General features: G+C 41.7%; 1 protein-coding gene across 1 annotated transcript in view; it reads right to left on the bottom strand.

Moving 5' to 3' along the window:
- Positions 1-22,668, bottom strand: part of LOC309547991 (uncharacterized protein) — a gene marked incomplete at its 3' end in the record, with an annotated part of 144,155 nt that overhangs the window by 13,266 nt on the left and 108,221 nt on the right. The window contains exons 17-22 of the mRNA XM_082247978.1: positions 17,828-18,003; positions 11,077-11,197; positions 9,149-9,278; positions 7,629-7,838; positions 1,918-2,233; positions 588-748 (exon numbers count right to left, since the gene is read on the bottom strand). Of these exons, the coding sequence (XP_082104104.1) occupies positions 588-748; positions 1,918-2,233; positions 7,629-7,838; positions 9,149-9,278; positions 11,077-11,197; positions 17,828-18,003 (1,114 nt within the window). The remainder of the gene's footprint in view (positions 1-587; positions 749-1,917; positions 2,234-7,628; positions 7,839-9,148; positions 9,279-11,076; positions 11,198-17,827; positions 18,004-22,668) is intronic.

Genomic DNA, 22,668 nt, shown 5'->3' on the forward strand with positions numbered 1-22,668 from the left:
GGGGGGAATATGGTGTGGGATTGTCTTGGCCCCTTAGTTCCAGTGAAGGGAACTCTAAAGGTGTCAGCATACATTTGGGATAATTTCATGCTCCCAACTTTGTGGGAACAGTTTGGGGATGGCCCCTTCCTGTTCCAACATGACTGTGCACCAGTGCACAAAGCAAGGTCCATAAAGACGTGGACGAGCGAGTTTGTGATTGAGGAACTTGACTGCCCTTTACAGAGTCCTAACCTTAATCTGATTGAACACCTTTGGAATGAATTAGAGCGGAGACTGCGAGCCAGGCCTTCTCAGTGCCTGACCTCACAAATGCGCTTGAAGAATGGTCAAACATTCCCATGGACACACTCCTAAACCTTGTGGACAGCCTTCCCAGAAGAGTTGAAGCTGTTATAGCGGCAAAGGGTGGGCCAACTCAATATTGAACTCTACGGACTAGGACTGAGATACCATTAAAGTTCATGTGTGTGTAAAGGCAGGAGTCCCAATCATTTTAGTAATATAGTGTATATTCAGGCTAAGCATAAAGGTCTCAGGAAGGAATAGTCACTATCACAATGATTGGAGTCAGTATAGTAACGCACCTGTGCTATGCTGCCTATAATCTTGCGCGTCTCTTGGTACAGCCTTTCCCCAGACCAGTGAGGGTTTAATTGATGGAGCTGAGTGACAATGCGGTTATGTTCCCGAACAAAGAGTGTGTGGAACGTTGTAAGACCAAGTTGTTCACTCACACGAGAATCTCCTGTAAAAGGTAAAATTAATTAGGAAACAGGCTGACATTTTGATAAAATTCTAGCACCACCCCTGAAGGAGCCGCTTGAGTATGTTTGGTTCTGTACTCTGCCCCTCAACCCCCGAGAACAGTCTCGGCCTCTCTAGCACACCTAGCAAGTAAACATTACCGTAGACACAACAGTAGTAAACCAGAAAGAATGAAGTCAGCTTTTGAAAACATCGCCGTTTGATGACGAAACGCATCAAAATTAACCTCAGTTCCAGCCCAAGAGTGGAATGCACATCAGGATACAGGCAGCGTCCATTACTCTAAGCAATTAGTGGGACAATTTTTAATGCACCGTGGCACTACTTTTATTGTTTTTTATTGGTCTCTACCTGTAACTGCCTCATAAGAATAGAATAAAATTTAAAAGGCTTTTACATTATGAGAGGCCATCTCTCCATTTATTTCCTGCCCACGTAAAAATACACTTTGGAAGGATTGCTGGGACCGCACCAGGAGGGAATCTAGACAAGAGACCCCAGAAGATATCTAAGAGGGATAGGTCCCCCCAATAAGAGATCTGCATTCCCAGTTGACTGTCCTTGCTGCATAGAAAGGTAGTCACCAACATCTAATGTGCACTGATTACCGTATATATCCCACATGGTGAACATACAGAAAACATTCTGAGAAGAAAGCACAAATCGCCTAATATTGCACAAAATACTTTTATGTTTGCACTTTGTCACTTTATTTGTTATTTTCTTTAGAATTATGTTGGCACATTGATTGCTTTTCTTTAGTAAAGATATTCTCACTATATATATAATCCAGTAGTTTAAGCAAGTGCTGTCTGAATATTTATTTAATTAAAAACTGCAGCATAGAGCACTGTTAAAATGGGATCAACCCTGAAATGCACTGAAATGGCAATGTTCTTAGGGATGGAAAACAAAAAAATGGAAAACATTTTCTCCTTGGTTTTACAAAACAAAAATAAATAAAGTAAAAAAGAAAAAGACAAAATATGCTTGATTCTCATGTGCAGATATCCCCTCTCTGTTTTATGTATTCTAAAGGTGATCTTATTGTAAATGGTTTTAATGGAAGTGAACTGTTTCCAGTTAAAAATGTATGTCACAGTGGCAACAAGAATGTTAAGTGTCATTAGGAGTCCAATGTAAACCCACCTGCCAAGAAACAAGGAATTCCAGCTGATGTGTTTGTGAGGCTACATACGTCTCCATTAGGTCCACTAAATGGCAGAAATGATCGTCCATTGTCTGTGTAATTCTGGTTAATAGCCAATAGCCCTAGATTGTTGGTAGCATTACGTAGCTTAGTAGCAACAGCCAAGTCACTGCCATACACTTGGCTTCCATCAACAAATGACGTCAAGACATTGATTTGCTCCCGTAAAGGAGTGACCAAATTGCACACAGGTGCTGAGCGGAAAAGTGGAATACAGTCACTCTGGTTTCTTATCCTAGAATCATTCGCTGGAATCTGCAAACATAATACAGTGTTACTTTGTAATAAAACATTCAAATGTATCTACGAAAACGCTCAGTATTATTTCTTTTAACTTTTGCAGACTTTGTTTTTCTGCCAGAAAACTGGTGTTAGGGCTTTACTGAATGCCCCGTAAGTGTCATAATGTCTGATGACATTGTACAAATATAGCACCCTCCTCTAGTTTGTCTGCTAGGCTACATTTAGTTTTTGGCTTTACTGCAGTTAGTGGAGCAGTGATCTGTTGGGTTTGTCCGATCAGGGTTTCCAAGCTTGATTGTTCTCACCTGCTTTTGGAAGAAGCTTCTAGAATGTAGGGTAGAGAAATTCAAATGTAACCAATAAAGGCATTTATCATGCCCCAGCCAATCCATGTAAAAAGGAGTCCAGAAGGTGGCTGGGGAGTGTTCTTTCTTCTACAGGAAAGGTTCTAGTTCTTCTGGAGCTGCTACCCTTGGGAGACTTTCAGAGAAAAGAATTTGCAGTCTGGGCCTCAATGGGAACTAGGCTCAGGGCCTAGAGGAGATTGCTCATTTATTTTTGCTGGAGGACACTGCCCTGAAGTTCTGGTCTGAAGAAGGATCTGTTATCTCCTTCACTAAGGATCTACCTGTGGAATTTGGGTGAAAGACAGCTGCTGGAACATTGTGAGTAAAGCTGGCCATACAATATATTATTTTCTTATTCAATTTCCTTTAGCTTTACCTTCAACTATGTAGTGCAAGGGCCTGCCCAATCACATACAAATTTAAATTGTTTAGGTTTGACCTCATGTTATATGGTTTTGGTAAATCTAAAAGAAAATTGTACAAAAAAAATTGTATAGTGTACGGCCAGCCTTAGATCTGATTTGGGACTATGTGTGTGTCTGCTCCTGTAGTGATTTTTCACTATGAAGTTTGTCCTGCCATTGGTGGCTATTATCATTTTGGAATATCCTGTGGCCCTAAACCTCTCTCCTGTTTTTCAGCAATAAATAGTAAAAAGGCATCCGCTAGAGAGAGGCATTATTGTCGGTGTGTGTGAGACTGTTCTTGTGACTGGTGGCGTCTGAACTAACAAGGAACACCTAGCCATATTGTCAGCGGCCACCTACGGTGGTGAGTGCTACAAAAACTAATGGGTATAAGGGATTATCAAAATATGGAATCCTAGCAAAATGCACCTGAGTCAAGTGGAAGGGTCCTTTCACACGGCCGCTCCGTCTGTCCGCAAATCATCCCATCCGTTTGCGGATGATTTGCGGACATAATGTAAGTGAATGGCACTGCGGGTGTCAGCGGAATACCATCCGCTGACACCCGATTTTCTTCCTTTCAGTTCTGTTCCGTTTTTACGAATGGAACAGAACCCCATTTTTTCTTCCGTGTAAAAAACGGAAAGGAAGGAAAATCGGATGTCAGCGGTGTCACCCGCTGACATCCGCAGTGCCATATACTTACATTATGTCCGCATATCATCCGCAAACGGATGGGATGATATGCGGGCACACGGAGCGGATGACAGAAATGTCATCCGCTCCGTGGAAAAAAAAAAAAAAAGTCCCGCAGCGGACCTTTCACACGGAGCGGCCGTGTGAAAGGACCCGAAGTGTTTTTCAACTATCCTGGATCCGATTTTGTTTCACAACAGTGTTTATATTTTTTTTACAGAAACAAAAACAGACAATTAAAAAGTATAAAAAAAAATAAGAAAAAAAATGAAATAGAAAGTACACACAGAAAAGGAAAAAGAACACACAATACAAAGAACAAAATTAAATAAACCAAACTACCCTAATTGTATCCTAAAAAAAACATGCACCCTCCACATAAATAAAAAAATAAATAAATAAATAAAGTCAAACCTTTTTTCTCAGGCAAAAATTACCTAAGCAGCTCAATGCATGGCACGTGAATGGGAGCTATTGCTCATCCCTAAGGCCAGCCATAGACAGTGGGAATTTCTTTCTTGCAACCACTGGTGCTGATAGGGGAATCAGCAATTGCCTTCTCCAGGGGGGAGGGGGGTCCCCGCCAGGAGAAGACAGTGGTTATTGTTAGTGGCTATAGCAGCCAATAGCGATAATCGCAAGAGAATCCGGCAGGTTTATTGTACCCAGGGTGATCAATTGATTAACTTGGTACATTCAGCCTGCCTCTTAATGGTACGAATCTCGGCCGGTTCCTGCTGAACCGGCCAAGATTTGAACCATGTATGACCAGCCTAAGGGCTTGTTCACACCTGATTTTGTGCTAAAACAATCTGTTTAAAGTGGTTCTAAGGGCAGAAGGTTTTTTTTATCGTAAAGCGGAGTTCCACTCATTTTTAAGTTTATTAAAAGTCAGCAGCCACAAAAAGTGTAGCTGCTGATTCCTAATAAACACACACTCACCTGTCCCACGATCCAGCAATGCGGCCTCATGAAGCCTCGCTTCTCTCTCTCACCTCTCCCCGGCACCGGCATCACAAGTGTGGGCACCCGGCTATGACAGCTTGTAACTTCATGGGCGGGTGCGCACTGTGCACGCACAAGTCATGCTGCGCCTCCTTATTGGCTGGGCAATCTTCTGGGACCAGGGACGTGTCCTTGAAGATTGCAGGGAGGGAGTGGGAGAGGAGAACTTCTGCTCGAGATGCCTAGGCAGCCTGAGCGGAAGAAGAAGCAGTTACCTGTCAAAACTAGGTACCTGCTCCCCCTTCCAAAAAAATGACATGCCAAAATGTGGCATGTCAGAGACGGAGGAGTGCTTAACCACTTGCCGACTGCTTACAGTAATATTACTGCGGCAGTGCGGCCCCCCTGGGTCCAGCGACACAGCAGGAGTCAGGCCGGAGTAGGTGAGGCGGGGATTGCCGCCTCCCTTCCCTGACCGTCTGGGAAACTGTGAGAAGACCCACCTGCTTATGTATACAAAGCAGGCGGATCTTCTCAGTGACAGACAGGCAGGGATCACAAGATTAAGCATAGCTGAACCTGCGATCTCTGTGTCTGTCACAGAACCCCCCCACACACACACTTGTCAGTAACCATGAGGCATACATTTAACCCCTTGATCACCAACAGTGTTAACCCCTTCCCTGCCAATGGCATTATTACAGTAACAGTGCATATTTATAGCAGTAGTAATGTCACTGGTCCCCCCAGAAGTGTCAAAAATGTCAGTCAGGGGTCCGATCTGTCCGTCTCAGTCCCGCAAAAAATCACAGATTGCCGCCATTGCTAGTAAAAAACAATAAAAATGACATAAATCTTTCCCGTAGTTAGTAAACACGATAACTTTTGAGCAAACCAATCAAAATACACTTTTTGCGACTTTTTTTTTTACCAAAAATATGTAGCAGAAAATAAATTGGCCTAAAATGTAAAAAAATGTTAATGTTTACATTTTCTTTTTTGGGAATGTCATATAGCAGAATGTGAAAAATATTGTCTGTTTTTCAAAATTGTTGCTCTTTTTTTGTTTATAGTGCAAAAATTAAAAATCGCATAGGTGATCAAATACCACCAAAAGAAAGCTCTAATTGTGGGGAAAAAAAGGTCGTAAATTTTATTTGGGTACAGCGCCACACAATTGCGCAATTGTTTGTTAAAGTAACGCAGTGCCGAATCGCAAAATAGGGCCTGGTCAGAAAGGGGGCAAATCCTTCCGGGCTAAAGTGGTTAAAGTGGAGGTTCCACTTTTGGGTGGAACTCACCTTTATTGCATTCTATGCATTAAGATAAAATACCTTTTGTGTGTAGCAGCCCCCTCAGTCCCCCTAATACTTACCTGAGCCCCATCTCGATCCAGCAATGTCATATGAGAGACTCGGCTGTCCGGGACTCTCCCTCCTGATTGGCTGAGACACACAGCGGACACCATTGGCTCCTGTTGCTGTCACTCAAAGTCAGTGAACCAATGAGGATAGAGAGTGGACGGGGCCTATCCATGGCTCTGTGTCTGAATGGACACATAGAGCAGTGGGTCAGCTTCCCCCATAGCAAGCTGCTTGCTATCTGGGCACTCGGCAGGAGGGAGGGGTCAAGAGCGCCGATGAGGGACCTGAGAAGAGGAGGATCCAGGCTGCTCTGTGCAAAACCAACTACATAGAGCAGGTAAGTATAACATGTTTCTTATTTTTAAACAAAAAATGAAAACAAGACTTTAGTATCACTTTAAGCATTTAAGCTGCTGTCCAATGTTCAGTGGAAGTGAAGGGTGGTGTCTTGTGTTGTTACAATGGTTACAGCACAAGCCACACTTTACCTCTTTCTTTTTTTTTTTTTTTTGCTTTATTGAAATGTCACCAATTACATGTCATTCATTCTTATGCACCACAGTGGTCTGTGGTGCAGAGACTGACAGTGACTTCAGGTAAACTGGGGTGCATTGCAGAAAAAGGAAGCATGTCTGCATTATTTCCCAACATACTACAACCTGCCTATAGGAGACATTATGGTATGAATAGGGCACATAGAAAACAACTGTTTTCCATGTGCCCTAGTGATGAGCCTACATTGATCTGTGCTGAGCACAGGTCACTGCACATTGTTTGAAAGAGTCCTAATAGGTATAACAAGGGAGGGTAGCACAAGTAAGATACTATATAAACTGTTGCAAAAATTAGTATATATTTATTTTTTAAGGGCCGGGAATCACACCGGGAATCCCACAGGAACACGCTGCGCATTTCTGCGCGATTCACATGCAGCTCTGTGTAGTGCGATTTCAGCCCATTTATTTTCGAATGGGCTGAAATGGCACCGCACCAAAAATAGTGCATAGGCTACTTTTGGAAAACTCACTGCAACTCCATGGCATGGTACTTCTGTACCATGCGATCCAATGTGGGAAAACGCATTGCATTTGCGAGCTGCGTTTTTAGTATGATTAGCCTAATATTGACATTCCCTGCAGATTGCAACTACAGTGCATTTTGAATGTGGCGAGGGAAACGCACATGGAACGTGGGTTTCCTGCACCACGCTTTGGTGTGAACTGGCCCTATAAGTATCAAGAACAAGAAACCATAGGAAAGCGTGTGCTGCCCATATGTAGTATAGGAAGTGAGTAAGCTAAATATAAAGTGAAAGTGCATGCTTTGTCAAATGAGAATGCTATGATAGGTCAGTGACCAAAAAATGACTTCAATCAGATTGTATGTTTGCCTAAAGAGGCTAAAACTTTCAGGGGCTGGAGAAAGCTGCATGGCATGTACTAAAGAATCTCCAGAGAAAAGAACAGGCTCAGGAAAAATCCAGGATGCAGAAAGTGAGAATGGAGAAGAGGAGCTCATTTTCAGAATGGTGGTTTCTTTTAAGATAGTATGTGAACATTATGAGCTTAAAAAAAAAAATCATATTTGTCAATATCTAAATATCTTAGAAAACCTCATTCCAGTCCCAGTTTTTGTCCATTACACTTACCTTCAGAGGAAAACAGGGATGTGCCTGGGCACAGCTGGTTTCGCAGTCCACTCCTTCAAAGAATGCTGATCTTGCTGGGGTATCAGGAGAGAGATCGGTGTCATGATCTAAGAACTGTCCCCATTGCATGAACATAAGTGATCTGTCTGCATCCAACTTCAGTGTGTTGTTGTTATTGTAACGGACAATCTCATTTGATACTTCACGTGCCTGGGGAAAGTATGGGTATAGTTTTTAGATACAAGCACAGCAACAGTAGTAGGAAAGATAGCTAACAATATCTAGAGCTCATGTGCCTTGCTGAGCTTGGATCAACTCCACTCTCCCCCAGTCATGAATCTGCCTTTCCCATTTATTGCATGTGTTTTTATCAGGGGCGTAACTACAGGGGTTGCAGGGGTTGCAATCGCTACCGGGCCCCATGCTCCAGGGGGCCCGGTAGCAAACCAGTGGGTGAACTTCCAGGATCGCAAAGGTCACACTTGCGACTGGACCCTGGCATTGCACCACTGTGGGGAGGCCCCAAGATTGCAGGAAGGGGGCCCACAAGATTGCAGGAAGGGGGCCCACTGCAGAACTTGTGAAAGAATCCTGCTGCGGGACCATAATAAAAGGCCATGCAACAAGTGTAAAGAGCCCCAGGATTAGTGGGAAGAGCCCTGGGCTTGAAGGTAAGGGCCTCGGCCAGGGGTCTGGGGGGCCCTTCATGGTTTCTTGCATCAGGGCCCTGAAGGTTCTAGTTACGCCTCTGGTTTTTATTAACTTGAAAAGTTATAACTTTTCAATGGTTTGTTTTTAGTGTGAGGTGGCTGTGTCTGTTAGGTGTCCTTCAAGTAGAATTTTAGACAATTTTAAAAACAGTATTATAATTTACCTGTACCTTCACATCTATGCCTATAGTTTATACCAGACTAAGGGTTATGTATAAAAAAAAAGTCACCAAACTTTCCTAGGAACATCTCCTTGCACTTGTGTAACATTGTGCACTGGGGGATATGGTAAGCTCGGCAACGCTGGACAGGTCAGCTGAACCTACCTAGTTATTTCACCACTCCTGTCTGTCATGATTGATTTGCATATGCCTAGGTGAAGAGTGGTCTAAAGTAGTTAAAGTATTCCCACATCTTTGTCTCTTTTTACAGCCCTCTCACTGGGCTACCAGCATATGTCTTAGCTTACGCATTTCAGTAAGGGATGCAGAGATCTTAGAAGGATCCTTCTTGTTTTATGACCAGACATGATAATGCATATTTTTATGTACGTACTTTTATACTGTAATAACAAATGATCTGCCAGCTTTAATAGTGACCAGAATCTATCTGTGGCATAACAGTATACTGCAGACTGGAGCAGTGGTTTAGATAAAATATGGTGTCAGGCCTGTATAACTAAGGACCCAAAGACATCCTGTTTAGTAAATTGTATACCTAATAGTACAGACTCTGACCAGTTGACTAGGATGACTATGTACACATACACACAAAGCATTTATTTTTTTTTCCATGGAAAGCGAATATTACCTTGGGTAGAGGGAATCCATTGATAACACGGCTTTCTGTCCAGCCTTTCGGAAGGGAAATACCATCTTCATACTCTGGTGGAAGAAGGCGTGTATAACCTGTGTTTGAGGCGCCAAGGATTGAGTTCTTCCTAAAAAATGCACATGAGAACCAAATCAGCATTTGGAAAAACCAATGGCCACTTTGATATTAAAGACAGCAAATGTCAACTCACAATTTATCAAGACTGCAAACCAAGTTTCTGGCACATTAATCAAACTTGTGCAGGACCTACATTTTCTGAACTATATAATTAACTCTAATCTATCATCTGATAACTGCAAACTATGCATTTTTTTAATTCCATTACCATTTGTAAAGTAGAACTTCATCCAAAATCATTAATGAAGTATTAAATGTAAGCATTCTGGTTAAAGGAGAGATGTAGTTAAATCTTGTTTGGCTATACTCCTGTGGATCAGAGGAATGCAGTTTGTTCTGCACTCCTTTGACTCATTTTCAGCCAAAGGCAGGCTAAAGCCCGCCATTGGCTGACCTCACTCTGCCGATCCAAGCTTGGGAAGATCCCGACCATATGGTCAGGATCCACCAAGATCCCTGGATCGGCACCTGGCTCAGCCTCTCAGTGATCAGCTGAGAACCCGAGCCAGCCCCTCCTGCCCCCTCCACAGCCCAGTGTTCCAGTGAGTGCTGGAGGGGAGAGCAGAGAGACAGTGACTGATGGTTACGGCTCTCTGTTTAAAGCAGAGGGGAAGAACTGAGCAATGAGCAGTGTTTAATTGCTCAGTTCTCTGGGCAGAGCCAGTGGGAGACAGATGCAACTTAGATCCATGCTGCAGCCATCTAGGTGAGTACGATTTCTTTATTTTATTGATTCCCATACTTCTCTTTTAATAATCTTTATATTATACACACACACACACACACACACACACATTCAAAGCAAGCCATTTATCTAATGGCCTAATAAAAATGATTGTAAAGCCTTGTTTTTTTTTTTGTGTTTTTTTTTTTAAATAACAAACATGTTATACTTACCTGCTCTGTGCAGTGTGCAGTTGGTTTTGTACTGAGTGGCCCAGATCCTCCTCTTCTTTGGTCCCTCTTCTGCGCTCCTGGCCTCCCTCCTGTTGAGTGACCCCACAGCAAGCAGCTTGCTATGGGGGCACCCAAGTGGAGTCACAGCTCTGTGTGTCCATTCAGACATGGAGCCGTGACCAGGCCCCGCCCCCTTTTTCTCCTGATTGGCTAACTGACTTTGATTGACAGCAGTGGGAGCCAAAAGGTAATTTTGGGCTTTAAATGTTGTTCAGATTTGCCCCTTTTTACCATTCCTTTTTCCAGAAGAAACAAAGACAGCAATAAAACCCCTAAGAGAACCTTTACCCCTTCCCCAATCTCTCAAAGTCACTGTTACAGAGATTTCCACTATTTTACTGTCCTGTCTACCACCCATCACATGACAGAAGTGAGGAGAAGCAATAAAAGTTGGCAGAGCTTCTAGGAAAGTTGTGCTTTAGGCCCCTTTCACCCCTTTCACATCCACCTGTCTGTTTTTTTGGCAGATCTGAACGGATGCCCCATGCATCTCTATGGGGCATTGGATGTCAGCGGAGACATGTCCGCTGACATCCGATCCGTCAAATCTGGATGGATGGAAACCCTATTTTCCATCAGTCTGGCGGATCGGATCGGATGGGATCAGATGAGAACGGACAGATGGTCTGTTCTCATCCGATTCCCCCATAGAGAACAGCGGGGACCTGACAGCTCTGTCTCCGCACATGGCGCGGAGACAGAGCTGCCATCCGCCTGCTCAGTGGGGGATCGGCAGATTCTACAGTGTGAAATGGGCCTTAAGATGATCCCTTTGTACAACAGGTAGAATACCCTGGGAATGAGTGCAGCATATAACATGGGACTCTTACCTATTATTACACTCCCCATTGATAGTGCGGTAGAGAGAGTCAAAGCAAACCTTAGGTAGAAATTGGTATGCACATCCTGTAAGTTCACTAAGAATTCCCTTCTGCTCAGCAGTCAGCACATCTAGAAATTAACAGAAATATATTAACTGCCATGTATTCCCATAGTGTAACACTGAAGATTGGAGGAAAGCACCAATCAAGACATAAATCAATTAAAGAGTAAAATATAAATATCTCAGGTTTCAATTATGTGATGCTGGTTTTGATCTCCAAAAGGTCTTTTAGCTGTCTATAGTATGTCTGGGAAGGTTGTCACCGCACTACATGTGATTTCCATTTTATACATTAATTCAAGAAAACATGTACAGTTGTCATAAAAATATATCATTATACATTGCCTTGAAAAGAACTAACACACCTACAATGACGCGTGTATGGTACCCCTCTTAACAATCAACAGCCATGAAAATATCAATGCTTTGCATCCTAAGTATTTCCTAAAGTTGATTTATTTTTATCTCATTGTCATTATTCCACTAATTCACATACTGTATATTTGTCATTGCTTCTTGGACTTCTAATAAAGACATATTTAAATGTGAAAAAATATTATCTTATTACTCATTCCCAGGTGATTTAATGCCAACACTGCTAATTACAACAAATCTTGTGTGAGACAAAAAAAAAAAAGAATTTACAGAAGAAAGTTAAATGGGGGTTAAAGTGGTAGTAAACTGTGACTGTTAAAAAAAAAAAGCATTGCATCTTGCATGACTGTTCAATTGTCAGTTAAAGCAATGTAGTGCCGAATCACAAAAAATGGCCTGGTCATTAACCACTTGCCGACCGCCGCACGCCAATCTACGTCGGCGGTCAGCCCCTCACAGGCAAAGTGACGTAGGGCTACGTCACTAGCTTGTGAGGGTCTAGGGAGCGAGCGCGCGCCGCCGGAGGCGCGCTCCCGCTCCCGCGTGGTCACGGACCCCCCCCGCGCGTGTGACCGGCGGACCCGATGTCTGCCGGCCACTCTGCGATCGGCGGGGGAGAGGGAGAAAGTCAGGCAGCTTGTGTAAACAAGCTGCCTGTCATTCTCCCCTCTGTATGAGAGCTGATCATATGGATCTACTATGTAGATCCGTTGATCACTCTGCATACAGCTGAAGCCACAGCCAATCACAGTAAGAATCACGCCCCTAGGGACACACACAGCCCCTCCCTCTCAAATAAAGTTAACCCCTTCACTACCAGTGTATTTTTACAGTAACAGTGCATATATATAGCACTGATTACTGTAGAAATGTCACTGGTAACCCCAAAAGTGTCAAAAATGTCAGTCAAGGGTCCGATCTGTCCGCCCCAATGTCGCAGTACCGCAAAAAAATCGCAGATCGCCGCCATTACGCGTTAAAAAAAAAAAACAAAAATGACAAAAATCTTTCCCTTAGTCAGTAAACGCAATAACTTTTGCGCAAACCAATCAAAATACGCTTTTTGCGATTTTTTTTACCAAACATAGGTAGCATAAAACAAATTGGCCGAAAATGTTAAAAAATTTTGATTTTTACATTTTTTTTGGGGGGAATTTCATATAGAAAAAAGGGAAAAATATTGCTATTTTTGCAAAATTGACGCTCTTTTTTTATTTATAGCGCGTGATCAAAAAATCGCACAGGTGATCAAATACCGCCAAAAGAAAGCTCTGTTTGTGGGAAAAAAAGGACGCCAAATTCGTTTAGGTACAGCGTCGCACGACCGCGCAATTGTCCGTTAAAGTCACGCAGTGCCGAATCGCAAAATACCTCCGGGGCTTAAGTGGTTAAGGGGGTAAAACCTTCCGGAGCTGAAGTGGTTAAGGGGAGGTGTCCTATGCCTATATATTTTTTGTTAATAGCTGTCCCTCGTTCCAATCTCAAAAAGTTGGGAGGTATAAATGTTTATGGTTGGTAAAATTTGGCAAATAAAGAACCTTGTGTCTACATATGTTTTATGGGGAACAAAGAAACATTTGAACTGGTAATACTGCTGATTATCACAGTACAGCTTCAACCAAGAAACCAACAAAGGAGTTTTCATTCGTACACTTGTTTGTTGACAACTTCTGAAATTGTTATTTATTTGGCTATCAAGGCATTGCATGACTGGACCACAAAAGGTAAGCAGCATGTGAGATCAGATCACCTTTTTAACACCATCTAACATGGTGACCCAGGACAAAATATGTAAATCAGGAGATTATGAAATATTGCATACAAATATTATATATTCACATTTACAGCCAGCAGATGGAGCTCTAAGTTCTCTTTTAACCTCCCTGGCGGTATGATTCTGTCAGGAATTCTGTTCCAAAAGCGGTACAATTCTTTTCATGGAAATTTGGCGTTATGTATTATAGGCCTGCAATTCTTAGTAATTACTGACTTAAACCTGACCAAAACAAGACTCTAGTAGACATCCCAGATGTGATAAATTTGAAACACAAACAAGTGAATTATAATCTAATCAATAATATTATTTTATTATTTAATATATAATATATATAATAAAATTATATTATTGAATAGATTATAATTCATGCATTATATATTATATATATATGTGTGTATATATATATATATATATATATATATATATATATATATATATGTGTGTGTATATAGATATATATATATGTGTGTATATAGATATATATATATATATGTGTGTGCATGAATTATAATCGAATCAATAATATAATTTTATATATATATATATATATATGTGTGTGTGTGTGTATATAGGTATATATATATATATATATATATATATATATATATATACATATATATATATATATACATATATATATATATATATAGATATATATATATATATATATATATATATATTTGTATATATATATATGTATATGTATATATATATATATATATATATATATATATATATGTATATATATATATATATGCATATATATAATATAAAATGTGTTATGTGTTTTGTGCAACGTTTTTTTTTTTTTGAATTTCCCTCCCTAGTTCCGCTCCCATGCAGCATTGCTGCTGCAGGGAACGGAACTAGGAAGTCCTCCTACCGACAGACGAGCGGCGGAGATCTCACTGGCGGTCACAGCAATGAGAGCTTATCGCTGGATCGCCAGGATAAGGTAAGAGAAGCTCCGCTGCGCTGTCTGCATAGCTCTGCCATTCACCCCGAGCGTGACTCTGGGATACCGCTAATAGCAGAAAATTCCTACCCCGAGTCACGCTCGGGGATACCGCTAGGGCGGTTAAATGTGTTCATAGATTTCCTTCAAATAGATCGAAACCCATTGCTAAAATCTCATATAACATTTAAAGTGGTAATAAAGCCTAAACATTTTTTTACCTTAATGCATTCTTTGCATTAAGGTAAAAAATGTTTATGTAGTAGTACCTCCCCCCAACCCCCTTATACTTACCTACTTACCTGAGCCCCCTCAAAAGAGCTGTGCCCATCTGTAACAGTTCTCTCCCCTCACTTCCTGGTCTCACAGGCTTTGCTAAGGCTGCTGGAGCCAATGGTTGTCAATCACAGCCAGTGATGGGGGAGCAGGGGAAGGGCCGAGCCACACTGTCTGTGTCTATAGATGTAGTCAGCGTGGCTCAGGAGTAAGCCCGCATGAGTGTCCCCAAGGGAAGCTTCCTAAGGGGGCACTTGCCAGAGAGGAGGAGCCAGAAGCGCCAGCAGGGGGGCCTAAAAAGAAGAAATTCGGGTCCATTCTGTGCAATTCTATTGCACAGAGAAGGTAAGTATAAACCAGTTTTTTTTTTTTTTTTAAAGAATTGTATGGACAATAACAATTACATTATTATAATTATAATTATTATTATCATTTCAAAAGTTGTTTTAAGCCTTTAAAACCTTCAGCTTTCCCAAAAATAATAACCGGTGATCATGTCATGAAAGTCCTTGTTCAGTCACTTGCTGTTATAGAGTGTCTCTCAAATGTGGTGTTGGCTGGGTATGTGTGGACGCACATAGACATGTTGGACACCAGGGCTTTACAGTGTCAATGGAGAAATATTTGTAGATAGGTAATAAAAATCATCCCATCCAGACACTAGAAAGACTTTTGTTCATGGGCAGCCTGCTTTCCGCTGTATTCAATCTGCATTCATAGATTAGTGCCTTTAGCTTTTAGTTGACCTCCTTCTAATCTGTATTTGACCTCAATGGGGCAAGAAACATCAGAGGCCCTAAAGAAGTTCATATCTGTGGTACGGCTCTTCCTTTTGGGGTGTTCTAGGGTTAAATGGAGCTAGAAAAGATGGAAATATTTTATAAAGATGTCTGCCCAGAAAATCGAAGTGCCTGTGGGTTTAGAGCAGTCTTTTTCAACCAGGGTGCCCAGGCACCCTGAGGTGCCTTGAGGTTTCTTCAAGGGTGCCTTGGCAAAATGCCTACAAATTGCCCAAAAATTGTATACAAGCTGGCGTGTGGATAAAGCCTGCCTTTTAGGTACACAAAGCCACAGGTTTTCATTGTGCAATATTACAACTTTCTAGCTGCCGGCATCCTAATGACCAATGGCGTCACCAGTTGATAAGGAGGATGTCAGTCACCCACATAGCATCCTTGTTTGACCCTCCCCTGCCCCTTTCCATCAGCCTTGAGGGCACCTTAGCTGAGTTATGGAGAAAAACTGAGGGAGAAGAGAAACATTGTAATACTAGTCAGTACCAGTTTACAAAAGTGTATTTGCTTTGGATGAATAAATCCCCTTTAACGTTGGGTGTCCTACTCATGTGGATGTTTCTTCGTTGTACAAAACTGTTAGGATCATTTTTAAATTTTAGAATGGGGTGCCTCAAGACTGTCCATAATTTTTAAAGGGTGCCTCAAGACTGTCTATCAAGGGTGCCTTGACTGAAAAAAGGTTGAGAAACACTGGTTTAGAGAATGTCTAGTTTACCAACTATACACACTACTGCCCAGGAATACAGCACTAAATAAAGTGTACTAGAGTCCAGATCTCCCTGATAGATACCGGCAACTCTACAGTACTGCTATTCTTCACCTGGGAACAGTAAAGGTGATTATTACAGGAAAGATCCTAGTTTTATTAGGTGACATCAACTGATTTCATTTATAATTGTCTGAATATCCCGCTTTGACTGGGGGGAGAAAAAAGGAAGTATTTATTCCAGTTCCTATTGGCAATCTGAACCTGAGCTATTGAAAAAAAAAAAAAAACCCCATCAAATTATTATCACTCAATTAGCAAATTAACCAATTCTGGACCGCCTGCCGCAGATATACTGCGGCTGGGCGGCCCAGCTGCGCAAAATCACGTACATGCACGTGATTTTGTGCACAATTGGACACAGCGAGAGCCAATGACAGAACAGTGGTCTGCTTATGTAAACAGGGCAGACCGCTGTTCTGTCAGGGAGGAAAAGAGAGATCTTGTGTTTCAGCTAAGCTGAAACACAAATCTCTCTTTTCCTCTATTGCACCCACTCCCCCTACAGTTGTAAAGCACTGTAACAAAAAACAAACACAAGGGCACATCGGCCTAGTGCATTATTATTTGGATGGTTTATTTAAAAAATAAGGAATAAAAATACTCACAAACGAGTTCTTGTTAAAAGCATGTCACAAAAGGAACGCAGTCCTCAGTAAAGGTATCCGAGTATGAGTAGTCCCTTAGATTCTTGAAGGCTAACGCGTTTTGAGGCCTAGCCTCTTCCTCAGAGCCTCTAGCTCTTGTGTATGTTTGTTGTTACAGTGTTTCCAGACTTCCCTGGTCGTGTAAGGGGCAGCAAGGCCGTAGCATTTTTCCTGGGTTGTCATGTCCACAGCTACAGAAATACTCTTAATACCTCAATAAGGTGGACTAAAGTTTACACCACTCCGAGCGCAGGTCACGGGTGCTTTGCACCAAAAAACTGTATGTACAGTTATAAAGCACTCCCTAGGAGCACACTTAACCCCTTTGATTGCCCCTGGTGTTAACCCCTTCAATGCCAGTGTCATTTATACAGTAACAGTGCATTTTTTTTTTAGAACTGATCACTGTAATGGTGTCACTGGTCCCCAAAAAGTATCACCCCGTGTCACATTTGTCCGCCGCAATGTCACAGTCCCACTTAAAATTGCTGATCACCGCCATTACTAGAAGAAAAAAGTCCATAAATGTATCCCATAGGTTGTAGACGCTATAACTTTTGCGCAAACCAATCAATATACACTTATTAGGATTTTTTCCCCAAAAAATATGTAGCAGAATACATATTGGCCTGAATTGATGAAAACATTTTAGTTTTATTTTAAAATTATTATTTTATTTTTATTTTATAGCAGAAAGTAAAAAATACTGGGTTTTTATTCAAAATTTATTTATTTTTTTGTTTTGTTTATAGCGCCTAGGATAAAAACCGCAGAGGTGAACAACTACCACCTAAAGAAAGATCTATTTGTGGGAAAAAAAAAACATAAATTTTATTCAGGTACAGCATCGCACGTCCGCGCAATTGTCAGTTAAAGCAACGCAGTTCCATATCGCAAAAAATGGCCTGGTCGTTAAGGGGGTAAAACCTTCCGAGGCTGAAGAGGTTAACTGAAAGTAGAAGTTATAGCCATGTATGAAATATATTCTCTAAAGTGGGATAATGCAGAATATACCGTAGTTTGTGGTTTTTATTTTAAAAAGTATAATATTTCTAGCATTCAGCCACTAGAGGGCAGTTCTGATATAGTTATTTGAATGTGATACCTGAAATATTGAAGGGCACTGGGTAGATGTATTTAATTTTCTCAGCAATAAGTTGGAGGGTGACATCCATGTAATCAGCAGCTCTTATGGCGTTTCTGCTTAGGGCTACGGGTTGTTTGAAAAATGCCATAATATCAGCAGGACTCGCAGCCTCTCTCCTTACTCGTAGCTTTAGGCTGAAAAGACAGAAAACATGTTATTCAGCAAGGTGCACTAAATAATGTAGCAGTTCTACCATATATTACAGGAGGATGGTGTTCTTTTTTTTTTTTGTTTTATGCAGAGTAAAACCTGGGATTGCGAGTAACTTGGCCTGCAAGTGTTTTGGAAGACGATCAAACTCTTTTTTTTTTTTTAATTTTACCTGATCTATGAGTGATGTCTTGCTATACGAGTAGTGTTGAGTAGTATGATCACAGTTTTAATGTAAAAAAAAGTGGAATGACACTCACAATGTTAATAAAAATATCCAGCGTTAAGGAGCCTGGTGCTCACCTACATAAAGCCGCTGGTGTATACATGGCCAGAAGTCTGGGGGTGCTGGTGGCTCCCAGCGCTTTCTGGAGAACCCCAAGACACTCAGAGACACTCCCAGCCAGGTGGGGCAGGCGTAGCTACCCTTCGGAGCACCTGGAAGCAGGGCTGCTGTTAAAAATCATGGGGCCCCATACAGTTTTCCTGACGAGGCCCCCCTCCCAAACCCGCCTCCATCCCCAAGGTGCAGCAGAACAGTGGCACTGACCTTATCCACCTATGCCCCGACATTTAAAAGAAAAAAAAAAAGCCCCTCCACTGCTCCCACCTCCTGGGCCCCTCTGTTGATGTGATGGGGCCCAGGTAAATGTAATTTAAGTCCTGGTAAGAAAGTACAGGTGGAGGTGTGGTCTAGTAATATCAATTTATTAATTTGGGCAGAAATGAACAATAAAGTTGCCCTGGGCCCCCCTGTTTAGCTGATAAGGTCTGGGCCCAGTACAACAGGACCAGTTGTATTGGCTTATCAGCAGCCCTGCCTGGAATTGACATCAACAGTTCCCTATTGTCTCCGAGTGTCTCCAAGTTCTCCAGGAAGCTTTGGGAGCCACCAGCGCCCCCGGACCTCTGACCACGTTCTTTATGCAAGTAAACTCTCCTGCGCTCAAGTGCTGTGTTCAAGGGACGGCTATATTGCTGGCACTTAGAATCTTGCTACCCTCTCAGGACGATGGTTATCCATATAGACTGAAAACATAGAAAACAAGAGAAGGGCGCACTGACCCAGTGCGATATCACAAGATATTTATTGGAAAATGAAAAACATGCCATACATTATACTCACAAGCATATGCTGAAATGAAGCATAAAATAGAAAGTTCCTTTTGCGATCAGAAGACCTCCAAGACAAAGATGCTTTTTGGTAAAGCAGGAGGACTGGAAAGCATACGTGGTGATGGGGCTGACATTTTTCAAGGGAGAACCCTCTTCCTCAGAGCTGGCTCTGATGATTTTTTTTTTTAAAGTCTCATTCTGTATATGCCCATTGCAAAATGATGATGTTTAATAAACTAACCTTTTATTTTTCAGTTTTGTTTCTGCTGCCATCTCTGGCTGTAAGAAAGGTTCCTGTCCCAGGAGAAGTGATATCAAATGCACTTTGTCTGGGACAGGAGCAGGCATTGCAAAGGAAGAAGTGGCTTATGCAGCTCCTGCTCTCTCCGCAGCCATATGCTTCCTCCATCCACTCTGATGCTGTAGAATGGCAGGTCAGCAACTGGAGATCTAGGCTTGCCGACCCACCAACCCAGAGCAGGAGGTTACGGGCCACCAGTTGAGTATCCCTTTTATAAATATAAAAAACCATTATAAAAACCTGTTTTCTGTTTTTTATAAATGATCACATTCCCTCCCTGTTCTCAGCTGCAGCAGGAGCTGGGGGTGGAGAAACAGCAGCACACTCTTCCCAGTAAATGGCTAATGCTATTCAAAGGGGCAAGTCTGATCATTGGATTAGCTCCCAGCACAACTAGAAAACTGACCACACTGTGCTCTCCTACCTAGTGTGGTCAGTTTTTAATAAAAAAGCAGGACTAGCAGGAACACCAGGTATGAACACCAGGTATTTTACACAAAGGAAGCAATACAAAGAGAACAGGACACTTTTTCATGTACATGCACAGCAGGCACATATCAGGAATATGAAATGTTGAATTTACATATTCTTTAAAATTTTAAAACATATATATAGATTTTAGGCATGGGGTTTACATATACAGTATTTTTAAGTAGGGATTGACCGATTATCGGCAAAGCCGATATATCGAGGGCCGATATGCACTTTCCCCGATATATCGCAATCGGCCCCTGAGGTTACCGATATTGCTGATATTTCAGGAAAGTCCTGTACCGGAGTGATGCCTGCAGCTAGAGGCATCACCCTGGTACTGGCATCCATAGCCGACGGTCGGCTGTCTTGTAATGACAACTGATGCGGCTGAGAAGCCGCTCGGCTGTCATTACAAGGAGCGGGAGGGGATGTCCCCCCCTTTCACTGCCTTCCGCGGCTCACTGGGCAACCAGCCTGCACGGCCGCCGAAGAGAAGACCCAATCAAAGCCGCATTCGGCTCTGATCGGGTCTCCATGTAAAAACCTGGAAGTGATGTCATGACATCACTTCCGGGTACTCAGCGCAAAATTCAAAATAATTACAGTATTCAAAACAGCCAAACTTGGCGTTTTGAATGCTTTTAAGTGCAGAGGAGGGGTTTGGGGTCTTTTAGACCCCCCAGATCCCTCCACAAGAGTACCTGTAAAAAATAAATAAATAAATATATATTTTTTTTTAATGTACCAAAATATCGGCCTATATCGGTCAATACCGATATGCAATGACCAAAATATCAGTATTGGCAATAAAAAAACGATATCGGTCAATCACTATTTTGAAGAGCACTGCCAAACGCCTTTGCATAGCTCCCAACTTTCCTTCATTTGGAGGGACTGTTCCTCATAAGACCAATGGCTTAATGTGTACATAGTATACTAAATCTACATTTTACCTTACCAAAAGTCTTATTCTGCACTAAACGTTTTATCCAACCTCTGTATTAATACTTTATATTTTTAGAAAAGCGAATATAAAGGAAAAATAGAGGTAAAAAAGTCAATTATTTTCTGAATATTAGATATTTGTGGTCTATGTAACCGGGGCCATTGCAGAGATGAGTCTTTTGCCTACATAATAGGGTTGTTTTGTTAAAGGTAAAAAGGCTGTTGTCTTTGCAAGTAAAGTCACATTTTGCAGGGGAATTTTTCCCAGAGCTTCATCCAATCATGTGCATGTTTGATCTCCTTTCACAGACCCGGGTATTCTTTGCACAGTGGAATTTCGCCACATTCACTAAGTTCTGTGACAAATTCTCTTCCAAAGTGCAACTTACCTTGCAAAGTAAACAGCCTAGGAGCCTTTAGTAAATCAAACCCAATGTGTTTTAAAGAGTATCCCTCTTTATAATTTTGGACAGTTGGAGGGTTTTCTATTTGCATGCAAACTAACCAAATAAAAAATGCAGAAAAATAACTATTGTTTGCAATTTTTACTCTTCCTTCTACATCCACCCCGAAGAAACCCCTACTCCAGGCTTCCACCAGGCTGGTCATGTGACCAAAAGCTGACCCAGATGTAGCCAGCTCATTGCTTGATCCTAACGGAATTGGAGGATGAGAGTTTATGCCAATCTCTGGACAAGATGACCCTGTCAAATCATCAGTTTTTTAATGGCAATTTTATGTGTAATAATATGATAGCTTTTAACGCTTTAGTGAAATAATTGTATCTTTCAAAAATTCAATTGTAGTAGATGGTCTTTTTGATCTACAAAGACCATTTTTACCGCAAAGGGCTGAATCATTCTGATGCAATGATAGAATCTATAATTGATAATTAACTTATTATTATGTGCATGAGTAGCATTAGGATGGCCATAAATGGATGAACATTTTTTTGGTTCAGCAGAGACCGGCTGAATGTAAACCAGTGTGTGGCCATCCTCCCTGTTTGACAGAAGTTGATCCTTAGATTGACATCTATCAAATGAACAAGTTTAAAAACTTTTATTCATTTGGTTGCAGCTGCTGATCAGTATATTCTGACAGCAGTATTGCCACTGTCAGAATACATTGTCCCAGCGAGGAGGATTCCTCCATTCACCTCGTTTGTGTGGCCAGCTTTAGACTTTTCTACTGGGGATTGAAGGAGTACAGAAAAACAGCATGAGTCTCAAAGAGGACAGACACACATTATGTGAGGTGTTTGGTTTAAATAGACCAGTGTGCTTATTAGAAGGTAAAGGGTAGACAAGGTGCTAACACACACCAGCAGGCTTTCACATAAACCCTCAAAGGACCCATTAGCAAAGTATAGGTGAAGCATAACTTGCAGTACAACAAGACTTTCCAATTATTATATGCTCATTGGTATGTTTAAGAACAAGTCAAAAGTGATTTTGCTCCTCTGAAAGCTTGCTTTGCAGGTCACTGTCACTGACCATGTAATAAGGAAGGAGAACACACTGTTGCATTGCGCATAGTTCCCTATTACTAAATCTACGCAGCTCTGGCATTCACTTATAAAAAAAATTCTCTAGACCAGAGGTTCTCTTGATCCTAGGCATTCAAATAAGGAACTGATCTCATTACAGCGATACCTAGTTATCAACCATGAAAAAAAAGAGCCCACTTCCTTCTAAGCATCCAAGTTAGGAATGGATCCCTCTACAGCAATGCCAAGTTATTAGCTCTAGAAGAAAAAGCACACCTCCTACTCAGCCATCTCTCTCATCCCCATATGTATGTATGTCAGTTG

The sequence above is a fragment of the Pelophylax lessonae genome (assembly GCF_965119305.1).
Source record: "Pelophylax lessonae genome assembly, chromosome: 2".
Classification (NCBI taxonomy): Eukaryota; Metazoa; Chordata; class Amphibia; order Anura; family Ranidae; genus Pelophylax; species Pelophylax lessonae.